The sequence below is a fragment of the Rhinoraja longicauda genome, chromosome 3, assembly GCF_053455715.1.
Source record: "Rhinoraja longicauda isolate Sanriku21f chromosome 3, sRhiLon1.1, whole genome shotgun sequence".
Taxonomy (NCBI): domain Eukaryota; kingdom Metazoa; phylum Chordata; class Chondrichthyes; order Rajiformes; family Arhynchobatidae; genus Rhinoraja; species Rhinoraja longicauda.
Window position 1 is genome coordinate 48,010,835 of NC_135955.1, and position 14,969 is coordinate 48,025,803.

A 14,969-nucleotide genomic window follows, 5' to 3' on the forward strand; every position below is an offset into this window, starting at 1 on the left:
TTCATTATAACCAATGGGTCATAAGGTCACGTGATAGGAGTAGAAATAGGCCATTTGGTCCATTGTCTACTCCGCCATTCAGTCATGGCTGATCTATCTCTTCCTATATATCTCTCAATCTTTATATGTCTGCCTTAAAAGTATCCATTGACTTGGCCTCCACAGTCTTCTGTGGCAAACAATTCCACAGATTCACCACCCTCTGACTAAATAAATTTCTCTTCATCTCCTTCCTAAAAGAACGTCCTTTAATTCTGAGGCTATAACCTCAGTTGTAGACTCTCCCACTAGTGAAAACATGCTCTCCATATCCACTCCATCCAAGCCTTTTACTATTCTGTGTGTTTCAATGAGGTTCCCCTTCATTCTTCTAAACTCCAGCGAGTACAGGCTCAGTGCCGACAAACACTCATCATTGGTTAACCTACTCATTCCTGGGATCATTCTTGTAAACCTCCTCTGGACTCTCTCCAGAGCCAGCACATCCTACCTCAGATACAGTGCCCAAAATTGCTCACAAGGTTAAACCCCCACTTATTATTTGGAGAAGGACTTGCAGTAAAGGTCCATAGTAATTTTTCCCTGGGCAAAGGAACTGAAACTCACTGCTTCCATAAGCTGATAAATTATCATCATTAGAAAATGTGGTTCATATCCACAGAAAGAGTCCACATGTTAAAAGCAAGATTGAAAATATGGAGCAAACAGAAGAGTATATATATTTTTTTAATAGTTCATGTTATAGGGTGTACATGTTTATACTGACAAATGTGTTGAAATGCAAAAGGAACATAAGCATTGGTATTGGCAGCATTTATGATTTAGTTTCTTTATCTATTAAGATGAATAGACATATTTCTGTGTAGCAGCTAATTTTAAACTAGTACATTTTGATTTTGGAGAAATGAAAGTAATTTTCTCTATAATTCTGTTATTTGATTAAAATAGCATTAAATCACACTAGTTTTTTGATTATTGATCCCAAATGAAAGAAATGTGTTGTTGCCTCAAAGTCCTGTTGATGACATTCTCTGCCTCAGAGTTCGTTGGATGCTTTCAAGAGAGAGCTGGATAGAGCTCTTAAGGATAGCGGAGTGAGGGGGTATGGGGAGAAGGCAGGAACGGGGTACTGATTGAGAGTGATCAGCCATGATCGCATTGAATGGCGGTGCTGGCTCGAAGGGCTGAATGGCCTACTCCTGCACCTATTGTCTATTGTCTATTGAAATCTAAAATATTACTTTTTAATATGTATTGTGAATATTATTCTCTATTTAGGAATAAAAACGTATTGTTTTATTAATTGTCTTTCAGAGTTGAACTTTTGGAGGTTCTTGATTTGCATGCTTTTGATAGCCTAGCCGGTGAAAGGTAAGTTTGTGTCAATTAGCACCATGTGGACTACAATTGCCATTATTTCCTTTATGGTTAATTTACCCAATGTGAACCAAAGTATTGGTAACGGGAGTTATCAGAAAGAGAAACAAAGCGCTGGAAGTAGTCAGCAATTCAGCCAGAATTTGTGTATAAGCGAAAGATCTTTTTAACAATTAACAGATTATTGACCTGAAATGTTAGCTCTTTCTGTCTCTCCAGATGCTGTCTGACCCAGCATTTTCTGTTTTTATTTCTGGTTTTCAATGTCTGCAGTATTTTATTTTTGGTGATTCTTCTGATCCTCTTCAAACATACTAAAAATATGATTGGCTGAAGACAGCAAGAGTTTGATTGTAAATCCAGATGAATTCTGGAATGGGGAACATGTCAATAAAAAGATTAGTGCCCATTTAAAGTATGAAAGATCCACTCTTTTTGAGAACTGAAGAAATTACATGGATAATCTAATATTATTAAATAAACATTTAAATATTCAAAATATAAATTCTATTTTGATATTGGTTAATAAGTCGAGAGCAAATCTGGATTGGCGTCTTCGAAAATGAAATTTAGGAACTTCTAATGTAGGAAAAAGAAAGTGTCTTCCTATCTTTTAGTTTAGTTTAGGATGCAGCATGGAAACAGGCCCTTTGACCCACCAAGTCCACGGCGACCATCGGTCATCCGTTCTTGCTAGTTCTATGTTATCCCACTTTTGCATCCACACACTACACACTAGGGGTAATTTACAGAGGCCCATTAATCTGCAAACCTGCATGTCTTTGGGATGTGGGAGGAAACTGGAGCACCCAGAGGAAACACACGCGGTCACAAGGAGAACATGTAGGCTCCACAGACAGCACCTGAGGTCAGGATTAAACCCGGGTCTCTGGCACTGTGAGGCAGCAGTTTTACTAGCTGTGCCATTGTGCCACTTTTTTTCTGTGTCCATTCTGAACAGTGCAGCATTAATGTAGCCTTGTCGGCCTATTTCTCTTTTTTAATGAATCTGTGCTTTTATCATAAGCATGATTAAATGCATCCATGAGACAAATAATTCAATAAATGTATGTTGTCTATTTTTATTTAGTTTGCAGGAAAGATTATCCCTTGCACAGATGTCTGAGCCTCACCTCGATAAGGTACCCTGTTTTTATGGCCATATTTGAATTTTGCTGTTATATATGATTAATGTTTTGATTCATACTTTAACTTCAAATTTCCGTACATTATGTTATTTGTCAGTTCTTTGAACACTCACAAAGCCTATGGCAATCTTCACAACTTGCATTCTGTCCTACTTTGGCTACACTCTGCCTCCACATATGCTGCTTTGACTTGCTGAGATCTAGCAATTTGTTCTTTGCTCCAGATTCCAGCATCTGCAGTTTCTTGTGCCTCCACCTCACAATCTTGCCTTTCTTTGTGTCACCAGCATTCAACCATACCTTTGGGGCCTTCACTCCAGTCATTCCTATCATTTGTAATATCTTTAGTCCCCGGCACCCAATCCCTGGTTATTTGGGCCAACCAGGTAAAGATCCATTTCTATCTTCTCTTTGCTTCTCATTACCCAATCAATCTTCTATCCATGCCAAAATATTACCTCCTGTTTCATGAGCTTTATTTTCTGTGATGTGATGTGGCACCTTATCAAATGTTTTCTGGAAATATTAATGCATTCACCGGTTCCTTTTTTATCTACAGCACATGTGACATCTTCAAAGAAACATAGAAACATAGAAAACAGGTGCAGGAGTAGGCCATTCGGCCCTTCGAGCCTGCACCGCCATTCAATATGATCATGGCTGATCATCCAGCTCAGTAGCCTGTACCTGCCTTCTCTCCATACCCCCTGATCCCTTTAGCAAAAAGGGCCACATCTAACTCCCTCTTAAATATAGCCAATTAACTGGCCTCAACTACCTTCTGTGGCAGAGAATTCCACAGACTCACCACTCTCTGTGTGAAGAAATGTTTTCTCATCTCGGTCCTAAAAGACTTCCCCTTCCCCTCGGTCCTCAAAGAACTCCAATAAATCAATGAAACAATATTTTCCATTCACAAAATCACACTCGCTCAGCCTGATTATCTTTTTTTTTTCCAAATGTGCTGCTACAAGGACTTTGCTAACAGCTTCTAACGTTTCCCAGTGACAGGTGCTTAGTTAATTGAATTGTAGTTCCTGCTCTATGTCTTCCTTCAGCATAACTTTTTATAAAGAAGTTACTTTTTCTATTTCCCAATGAAATGATCCTCGCCAAATCTCGAGTTTTAATTACGAAAATGAAAAGCAAAGGATCAGCTAAATGAAAGTATTCTTGGAAAATAGTTTCATCATTAGATCAATAAGGAAAGGGGGAAAAAAAGAATACGAGATACATTAATTAACAAAAAAAGTGTTTGCTGAAAAGGAAGCGAGTGCAGGGATTTAATAATGGAAAATGAGAATCTGGCAGACAAACTGATCAAGTACCGAGAATCTTCACCATAGAAGATGCATAACATTCCACATAGCTTGAAATCAGGAATTATGGAGAGGGTGAAACTTGGGTAATTTCTAATCACCCGGGACGTAGAATTGTGTAAATTGTTGGAACAAAACCCTGGTATCTGATGGACTTCTTCCTGAAGTCTTAAAAAAAAGTGATCTGTAAAAATATTCACGTGCCATTAAAGTAATTTTTTCCCCCAGAAAATAATGTGTTGTATACATTGTAGTGAATACAAATTTATTATTTTTTCTATGTTATGGAACTGCACTGTATTTTGGAGCTTGCTTAATGAAAATATTGATCTGGTATAGTTCTTTCATATACAGAAGATGAAACTATTCCCACAATATGTAATTTAACATGACAATAATTTGCTGAAGATTTATAAAAAGATCAGAATCCAGATATTTGTCAAACTTCTGTATCTTATTTTAACCATAGTACAAAGCTTTATGGATTTGTTTTATTACAGAGTATCATTACTGTTACATTTGAAATACCTGGCACAATTTTTGAAGAGGATTTAAACATATATCTTCAGGTAGGCTTTTAAATACTTTGTGTTTATCTATGTTTTTCCTTTCAAACTTGAAATTGTTTCACACAAAGAATATATATGAATCACTTGTAAATCTAACTCAATCATGTTGGGGAAATGTTTTTTTAAAAAATTCTATCTTTGTTTTCCTCATTGTGGATTATGGCATTGTAAGTATTTTGAAAGTTAATTTTAAAGTCCAAAGGATAACAGATCGAAAAGTCTATTTCACCAACAGGTGTTCATACCACTCCTAATGATTTTGTGGTACCAGGTTTGGATATATTGGTACCTTTGACCCTTTTGTGGACTTTTAGAAGAAATAATACATAGTGGGATTTAATTTGAATCAACATTGCATCAATTTTTCTCAATGTCAGTTTATTTTTCATTTGGGTATGATTAAAGCAATTTATTGCAGTAAATGTGAACCTCAGCTTAAGGAAACGGGTAGAAGTGTTTCAGATAGCATTGGTTGGGAAATGTAACCAAGCTTTCACTGGAGCTGTGCCAATTTCTCTAACGAGCCATTGATATATAACAATATGGTTAGAGTTTTATCCATTTATGAAGGAGGAAGAATAGCAGTGAGAATGCATGATTGATTCTCACTAGAATCAGAATGCACCTACACAGCAAAGTTCATCTTCTGATCAGTGGCATTCAAAATGATTTTTAAATTTTGGCCAGGTCATTGTCAATAAATCTATTAAATATGGTGATATGGAAAAGAAACGTCTGAATTTCTTAGTGAGAAATCATTTGCTTTTTTTGTTGTGACTATGCAGGAAGTGGCCAACTAATATCGTTTAAATTATTAGCGGAATTCTTTGTGCAGAAGGAGGAATAATTGCCAACAATTCGCTGAATTAAGATGCTGCAGTTTCACGTCTCCTTCATGTTCGTGGAATAGTTGATTCCAAAGGCTGTGTGCATTCTGGTCTTGGAAATAGTTAAAGTGATAAATTGTCGCTCTTATGATTCTGATCCAATGATCTGAACTGACATTGAAGATCCCATGCCATTATTCAGTGAAGAATAAGGTGTCTCCAATATCTTCATCCCTCAACCATTACCATGGGGAAGAGATTAGCTGATTATTTATCCTTAACTTTTCTTCGGATTTTGTGTGAGAAAAGGTTACTGAGTTTATCTATATAATTATAGAACAACGGGGGACCCGGTGTGGTGGGGGGGGGGGAGGGGGGCACTCTCGGTTTAGAATCCTCAGCCCAGGGGATAAGCCTGCGTTTGATGTTTATTTGTTCATTCATTCCGGTGAAGGCGCTGTGCACATGGCAGCCAGCCAACAGTCACTTGCCTTTTTCTTTTTTTCTTCTTCTCTTCTCTCTTTTTCACTTTTAATTTAATTTAATTTCAAGTTTTTGTGTACCTTGATGTGTGTTATGACTGTTGGCAGACCAATTTCACTCCGGGGATGAATAAAGTTCTATCGTATCGTAAATAATAGTTTTTATTGATAGTGGTTTCAAATGCAAAAAGGCACATTGTAAATTCTCTTGACTCATTCGTTTCAGAATCTGTTATGGGAAAAACTTTTGAAGAATAAGTCGGGCGACACAATGGAAATAATACGATTAAAGGTAATTATTTGGTTGTTCAAAAAGCAATTGCCTTTTAGAAAAAGGCACAGAAAAGTGCAATTGACAGAACAAAGGGGAGATCCTTTAACTGTTTATCAACAAATTTTGTGAAATGTTATGATAAGTTCATAAATTATAGGAGCAGAATTAGGCCTTTCGGCCCATCCAGTCTACGCCATTCAATAATGGTTTATCTATCTTTCCTTCTCAACATTTGCCTGCCTTCTCCCCATAACCCCTGACACACTTACTAATTAAGAATCTATCAATCTTCCCCTTAAAAATATCCATTGACTTGGCCTCCACAGACTACTGTGGCAATGAATTCTACAGATTCACCACCTTCTGCCTAAAGAAATTCCTCATTTCCTTTCCAAAAGTATGTCCTTTAATTCTGAGGCTATGACCTCTGGTCCTAGACTCTCCCACTAGTGGAAACATCCTCTCCACATCTATTCTATACAGGCCTTTCACTATTTGGTGAGTTTTAATGAGGTTCCCCACATTCTTCTAAACTCCAGTGAGTACAGGCCCAGTGCTGTCAAACACTTAGCTGATTAGCTGTACAAGTGATTTGTTCCAGAGCTGTTGCAGATTTCATCCTTGGTCTGAGCTCAATTAGATGTTGGCAGCTGTAGTTTCCGTTGGGCTGCCTGATGTATAATGCAGATAGGTTGTTTGGGATTCCTGGCCTCAATTTCTTTCCATCAAGTGACTCGTGTTAGAAAGTAAATACATGGAAATCGTGCTCAACTTTGGTGTGGTGTCCCTTGGTTTGAGCATGCTGCTGCCAACTCTTTAAACTGTATGCCTTTGGTGAAATATCCGAGGATCTTAGAAACATAGAAACATAGAAAATAGGTGCAGGAGTAGGCCATTCAATATGATCATGACTGATCATCCAACTCAGAAACCTGTACCTGCCTTTTCTCCATACCCTCTGATCCCTTTAGCCACAAGGGCCACATCTAACTCCCTCTTAAATATAGCCAATGAACTGGCCTCAACTACCTTCTGTGGCAGAGAATTCCACAGACTCACCACTCTCTGTGTGAAGAAATGTTTTCTCATCTTGGTGTGCAAGGAGCATGCAGTCAAGAACTGAGACATCTCTGTGACTGTGACTTCCACTGTTGATACCAGTAGGAAATCCAGGATCAAGGATGGATTAACTAAGCCCAAATAAGAACAGATGTAACTTGATGACATACTTGAAGATTGGGGTAATATGCGATGTTGTATGAAATGTGATCAACTTGACGCTGAGGGTTTTCCAGCATATTTTATCCCACCTGCTGCCTCTTACCCCTCACACTAGATCTCCATACTGCTGGATTTGTTTCCATCCAGCATCCAGGTTTCTGGGGATTGTAGCGATGGGAATGACTGCAGAATGGGTTGGATATCTCTCTGCTGCATGACTCCATTTAATAGTTTCATATCGCATTTGATTTTCTCTCATCTTCACTCGGTTCCTGGTTCAGTTCCCCAGAAAATGCAGGATCTATGTTTTTTCATTTGTCTCTTTAATAGAATTTTGGAGAAGGAATTAAACTTGATTGCAAAATAACAGTTTTGGTGCTGAAAGGTAACTAATAATTCCATGCTTTGAATTATTTGAACCATTTGAATTATTTGCAGAATTAATTAATTGATACGAAAGGATTTTGTCTGTCGCAATAGAATGTAGTTCTACAAAGGGATTCATTTTGAGTTTTGGCCTCTGGGAAGCAAACTCATTGTTGTCAAATGTATTGTTTGGCAGGGTATTGTGTCCATAAAGGAAAAGCCACAGCAGATGATTGTCCAAGGTGTTCATGAACTTTACGACATAGAAGAAACTTCTGTTAATTGGACATCAGAAAATGAAAGAATCAACAGATTTGTATTAATAGGTAACCAATTAGAAGTGGCATTTATTTTTCTTGTTTTCAGTAGATTTAACTTCAAATGCATGTGACAAAGTATTGCAAGTTACAAAGATGAATCAGATTTTTCTATTGGAGGAAACCTAGTTCTTGCATAGAAACATAGAAAATAGGTACAGGAAGAGACCATTCGGCCCTTCGAGCCAGCACCGCCATTCATTGTGATCATGGCTGATCATCCACATCAGTAACCTGTGCCTGTCTTCTCCCTATATCCCTTGATTCCACTAGCCCCTAGAGCTCCATCTAAATCTCTCTTAAATTCATCCAGTGATTTGGCCTCCACTGCCCTCTGTGGCAGAGAATTCCACAAATTCACAACTCTCTGGGTGAAAAAATTCCTTCTTACCTCAGCTTTAAATGGGTGAGAAGGAACTTTATTCTAAGACTATGGCCCCTCGTTCTGGACTCCCCCAACATTGGGAACATTTTTCCTGCATCTAGTTTGTCCAGTCCTTTTATAATTTTATATGTCTCTATAAGATAGACTATTGTCAACAGGTGCAGGAGTAGGACATTCGGCCCTTCGAGCCAACACCACCATTCAATGTGATCATGGCTGATCATTCTCAATCAGTACCCCGTTCCTGCCTTCTCCCCATACCCCCTGACTCCGCTATCCTTAAGAGCTCTATCTAGCACTCTCTTGAAAGCATTCAGAGAACTGGCCTCCACTGCCTTCTGAGGCAGAGAATTCCACGGATTTACAACTCTCTGACTGAAAAAGTTTTTCCTCATCTCTGTTCTAAATTGCCTACCCCTTATTCTTAAATTGTGGCCCCTGGTTCTGGACTCCCCCAACATTGGGAACATGCTTCCTGCCTCTAACGTGTCCAATCACTTAATAATCTTATATGTTTCAATAAGATCCCCTCTCATCCTTCTAAATTCCAGTGTATATAAGCATAATCGCTCCAGTCTTTCAACATACAACAGTCCCGCCATTCCGGGAATTTACCTAATAAACCTATGCTGCACGCCCTCAATAGCAAGAATATCCTTTATCAATTTGGAGACCAAAACGGCACATTGTACTCCAGGTGCGGTCTCACTAGGGCCCTGTACAACTGTAGAAGGACCTCTTTGCTCCCATACTCAACTCCTCTTGTTATGAAGGCCAACATTCCATTGGCTTTCTTCACTGCCTGCTGTACCTGCATGCTTCCTTTCAGTGACTGATGCACTAGGACACCCAAATCCCGTTGTACGTCCTCTTTTCCTAACTTGACACCATTCAGATCCCCTCTCATCCTTCTAAACTCCAATGAACACAAGCCTAGTCTTTTCAATCTTTCCTCATATGACAGTCCCCCCACCCCAGGGATCAATCTTGTGAACCTACGCTACACTGCCTCAATTACAAGGATGTCCTTCCTCAAATTAGGAGACCAAAACTGTACACAATACTCTCACTAGGGCCCTATAGAACTGCAGAAGAACCTCTTTACTCCTATACTGAAATCCTCTCATTATGAAGGCCAACATGCCATTAGCTTTCTTCACTGCCTGCTGTACCTGCACGCCAACTTTCAATGGCTGGTGTACAAGAACACCCAGGTCTCGTTGCACTTCCCCCTTACCGAACCCAACATCATTGAGATAATAATCTGCCTCCTTGTTTTTGCTGCCAAAGTGGATAACCTCATATTTATCTACATTAACTACATCTGCCATGCATCTGCCCACTCACTCAGTCCAGGTCACCCCTGCAACCTCCTAATATCCTCTTCGCAGTTCGCACTGCCACCCAGCATTGTGTCATCTGCAAACTTGCTAGTGTTACTTCTAATTCCCTCATCCAAATCATTAATATATATGGTAAATAGTTGCAGCCCCAACACCGAGCCTTGTGGCACTCCACTCTCCACTGCCTGCCATTCTGAAAAGGACCCGTTTACTCCTACTCTTTGCTTCCTGTCCGCCAATCAATTCTCTATCCATGTCAACACTCTACCCCAATACGATGTGCTCTAATTTTGCTCACCAATCTCCCGTGTGGGACCTTATCAAAGGCTTTCTGAAAGTCTAGATACACTACATCCACTGACTCCCCTTCATCCATTTTACTTGTCACATCCTCAAAAAATTCCAGATTTGTCTAGCATGATTTCTCTTTCATAAATCCATGCTGACTTGGACTTATCCTTTTACTGCTATCCAAATGCACCATTATTACCTCTTTAATAATTGACTCCAGCATCTTCCCCACCACCGATGTCAGGCTAACTGGTCTGTAATTCCCCGTTTTCTCTCTCGCTCCTTTCTTGAAAAATGGGATAACATTAGCTATCCTCCAATCCACAGGAACTGATCCTGAATCTATTGAACATTGGAAAATGATCACCAATGCGTCCACTATTTCTAGAGCCACCTCCCTGAGTACCCTGGGATGCAGACCATCTGGCCCTGGGGATTTATCAACCTTCAGTCCATTCAGTCTACCCAATACTTTTTCTCTCCTAATGCAAATTTCTTTCAGTTCCTCTATCCCCCTAGATCCTCTGTCCTCTAGTACATCTGGGAGATTGTTTGTGTCTTCCTTAGTGAAGACAGATCCCAAGTACCTGTTCAACTCTTCTGCCATTTCCTTGTTACCTATAATAATTTCACCCGTGTCTGCCTTCAAGGGACCCACATTTGTCTTTGCTAATCTTTTTCTCTTAACATATCTAAAGAAGCTTTTACTGTCCTTTATATTCTTGGCTAGCTTCCCCTCGTACTTCATCTTTTCAGCCTGTATTGCCCGTTTTGTTACCTTCTGTTGTCCTTTGAAAGTTTCCCAATCCTCTGAATTCCTGCTACTCTTTGCTGTGTTGTACATCTTTTCTTTTAGTTTTATTCCATCCCTAACTTCCCTTGTCAGCCATGGTTGCCTCCTACTCCCCTTAGAATCTTTCTTCCGCATTGGAATGAAATGATCCTGCATCTTCCGAATAATGCCCAGAAATTGCAATTGATATTAAATCACAGAATAATTAAAATTTATGGTGGAGATGAGGCTCTTTGACCCATCATGGCTCTGCTAGCCAAGACTTTGTCAGACTAATTCCACTTCCTGCTTCTCTACCTCCAGCCATTTATTTTGCAAAATATTGAGTGGTCATTCAAGTACCTTTAAAAAATATGTATAAAAAGTGAAGATCAAATTTTATTTTGTGATTTAAATTTAATTTTAATTTTAATTAAATTGCCTTTCTTCTTGACTGAATTTTGTTTTATTTTTAATTCTTCCACTTATCCCTACTTCAAACAAAATCTCCCTTCCAATCATATAACCCTTCCAGCCATGCATTGTTGGTTTCTGTTCCCTAAGTAACTCAGATTTTGAATTTTCGTATGTTTAAGCCTCCATATCCCTACCCCACTCGACTTCCTATGTTGCTACCATTCTCCCTTTCAAGAACTTTTTATCTCTATTACTCCCGGCTCTGTGGCAGATGATTTGTACCCTGTTTTTGACCACCATCCCTTCAGTTATCATAGCCCAAACCTCAGAAAATTCCTAAATAAACCCATATTCCCTTGATCACCCCTCCTAATATTTCTGTTGTGATGTGATTGTGTCTTATTTTACGTGGAACGTTTTTTCTAAATTAGTGGTGCCATAAAATTCTCAATTGCTATTTCCCAATATAATATCCCACAACAATCAGATTTATGAGTATTAATAGATATTTGATTTAATTACACTCTGGATTTCACTTTTTCCTACAGGAAGAAACTTGGATAAAGAAATCCTTGAGGAAGTGTTTACTGCGACTGTATTGAAGGAAGAATGTCCAGCTGAAATTTTGAAAGTTGAAAGACTGATGTAATTTATCTGAAGATCAGTGTTTTCTTCATGGAGATTAAATTTTATTTCCCTTCTCTCCTTGTACACAGTTTATTAGTACCAACCTGAGGGGAAAGATCTAAGTTGAATTTAGACTTCATTAATCTCCAGCTGAAGAGATGCGGTTCATACTACTGACTAATTTCCACAGCATCCCTGGCAGAAAGGAGGGAACGTGTGCTCTTTTATTGTAATCTGTTTGGAAACTGATGTTGTTACCAGAGAAACAAGTGAACTTCAGTCATCACTGAACGCCTTTGATGCAGAGCTTTTTCCACCTGGTTGAGTTATGTATACTGTATTCTTATGGCATTCATTCTCAAACTGTGTTTGGTGATGATTCTTGTATGAGAGGTTAGCAAAGGGGATTGAAACATACTCTTGTTTTGATTGGAAGTTGTTGATATCCCCCCCCCCCGCCCTCCTCTCCCCTCTCCCAGGTCAGATGTAGCACATCTCAACACAGATAGTTTTTCCACCAGTGCACATGGAGATGCTGGGCCCAATCATAACACCACAGAGAAGAGCCATGTGAGCTGGATTTCAGTCCCTGGTTCCAAACCCCCAGCAGTGTGCACCTGTCTTCAGTCTTGCATCTTGTAGTGCATAGTTGAGAGATCTTTCCATTTGTCATCAGCCATCATGCAGGTTTTCACTGAAGTTGCAAAAATGATCCATCTGTACATTCGTAGCATGACCACTAGGAATCACAATGTGAAAATTTGAGTTTATTTTGCAGAAGTTTATTTCAAACATTACTCCGAAGCAAAAGGACAGAAAACAATGAAATAATTCAGCAGGTCAGGCAGCATCTCTGGAGAATATGGAAAGATGACGTTCTGGATCAGGTCCCTTTGGAGAGGTCATACGTGATAGGAGTAGAATTAGGCCATTCAGCCCATCATGTCTACACCGCCATTCAATCAGAGGAGTAAATCTTCAAAGCAGGCATACCATGAGGGTTTTTTTACAGCAGATCAGTAAAATGGAGTAATAAGGAACCACAGATGGTTTACAAAAAAAGTCAAAATGTTGGAGTAACTCAGAGGAATCTCAAGATATGCCTACTTTGAAGTTATCCTCCTCTGAAGAAAAATCCTGACCAGAAACACCACCTAACAGTGTTTTCCAGAGATGCCTCCTGACCCACTGTTACTCCAGCACTTTCTCTTTTTTTGTAAACCAGCATCTGCAATTTTGTGATTAGAAGAAATGTTCGTGCTCTCGCTCTAAGTTGTCTGATTTTCTTGCCATCTCTTTTGTGTCCCAGATCACTGAAGGTCACATGATTGCTGAAGTACAGCGGGTGGCTGCTGTTTATTTTCATTTCTTCCATTGGAAGGTCCTTGTATAAAGCACAATGCTACTTGATCACTGTAAGCATACCATTATGCTTTGTCCTTTCCCAACATCTATAACTTGCCTTGTTCTAACAGGTTATTAAATAGCTGTAGGAACAGAAAAACAGCAAATGTTCTGTTCCTGAGTTCAGACCAATCCTAACACTTTCCAACTGACTGTTCCCAAATGTCTATTTTTATTCGTCTTTCAGAATTGAAAGACTGATGTCTGACATGTCTGTGAAGTCATAAGAAAAGATATTATGCATTACTTTATCAGGATCCTTGACTAAATTCAACAATTAAATGCATGATACATGTCCAATCTGCTGAAGTCTTGAGATTTCAGTAGGTTATGCCTCAAAGCTCGAACATGAAACTTTTTGAAATTTAATGCGAGATACTTGGCTCTATTTATGTGATGCTTCAGGTTCTCAACTGATCTATTGTATGGGTGAGCAACTGTTGTGCAAGGTTCTGCAGGGCTGGATGCAATTTGCCTTTGTGATAAAGTGACAGATTTTACTCCCAGTGCCTGTTGCAGGAACACTACCTGTCATTTATTTAATTCTCTTGCAAAGCCATAATTCCTGAACAAATTTGCTAGCTTGAGGACTGTATGAAGGCATATTTTTGAGAAAGGCACTTGTGAATGGATGTGTTCAAGATTATCTTCCCACTACATTTTTTTTGCAACAGATAATGTGTTGTCAGTGATTTCTCAATATTTCAATAATTCTCTATGGGAAGGTACTGCTAATATATCAGCAAATTGCAAACTCATTGTTTGTAATACTCTGTACGTACTTGGAAGCGAGGTACAAGAAGTTTATTTTAGCCTTTTACTAAAAGAAAAATCCCATCTGGGTGTTGAATTGTAAATGACAGAGAATGAAAATTAAATTTTAGGATTATTCATTATTAATTGCAGAGGCTCTTGTGTGTTTTCAAAATGCCTGTTATAACCAGAATTGGGAATTACTCAATTCAACACAATAATTGTATTTTTTCATCATTCTATTCCATGCATTATCTTAGTAACCACCAATCACTAAAACGAGCTAGTAATCAAACAGCGATCCACTTGTGATGATGCATAAATTACTAACGTTGTAACTTGTGGAGCATGGAGCAATTTCGTAACAACTCAACCTCAACACACCTAATAAAAAAACTTGCATGTGCACACACAAAGATTTTGTACAAACTATTTTTCCAATTTTCCAGGAGAACGAAGCTGAAAAAATAGCACCCTTGACGTTTCCAGCTGGGCGTAGCCTTGCTGGTTACATGGGCTCAATATCATAATGGGTAATGTGCCGCATGGTGCAGAACTGGTATCTCCTATAAGGTATGAATTTTTGGTTTAAATAAAACACACTGCATTATCTTTGTTGTACTATTTGGTCCTAACTCTTGGTTTCGTTTTATCCTCACTCTCCATGTTATTCAATCCTGTTTACTGTTACTATTTAATCCTTGCTCTCTTGGGTGTTTACTTTCACCTCATATAGAATGGAAACATAATGTTAAAAGACAAAGACATTTAACGCGGAGTTAATTTCTTCGTTACCACAGGAAGTACATCAATGGGAATGTTCGGTGGGTAGGAAAGTCAGAAAAAATGATGTGAAAAGACACCATTATGTAATCAAAATAATCAGTTAATTTCGCTTCAAAAATAAACTTAAGTTTTCATATTGTTTCATTATTGGAACCATTGTCCAAGTGTTAAAATATTGATAACAAAACTAAGCAGGTGATGTTCATGAAAGGACACAAAGTGCTGGAGTACCTCATTGGGCGTGGCAGCATCTCTGGAGAACATGGCTAGGTGAAGTTTCAGGTCGACACC

The 14,969-nt window shown here is 38.8% G+C and overlaps 1 protein-coding gene across 2 annotated transcripts in view; it reads left to right on the forward strand.

The window, feature by feature from the left end:
• The window catches only part of cbwd (COBW domain containing), a 52,013-nt gene extending 37,263 nt beyond the window's left edge, over nucleotides 1–14,750 (forward strand). Inside the window, exons 11-16 of one of the 2 annotated variants that reach the window (XM_078396083.1) lie at nucleotides 1,315–1,371; nucleotides 2,468–2,519; nucleotides 4,345–4,413; nucleotides 5,949–6,014; nucleotides 7,780–7,909; nucleotides 11,657–14,750. In XM_078396083.1, the coding sequence (XP_078252209.1) occupies nucleotides 1,315–1,371; nucleotides 2,468–2,519; nucleotides 4,345–4,413; nucleotides 5,949–6,014; nucleotides 7,780–7,909; nucleotides 11,657–11,757 (475 nt within the window). In that variant the 3' untranslated portion in view covers nucleotides 11,758–14,750. The remainder of the gene's footprint in view (nucleotides 1–1,314; nucleotides 1,372–2,467; nucleotides 2,520–4,344; nucleotides 4,414–5,948; nucleotides 6,015–7,779; nucleotides 7,910–11,656) is intronic. The other variant, XM_078396085.1, reaches the window with a different exon arrangement.
• The last annotated feature ends 219 nt before the right edge of the window (nucleotides 14,751–14,969 follow it).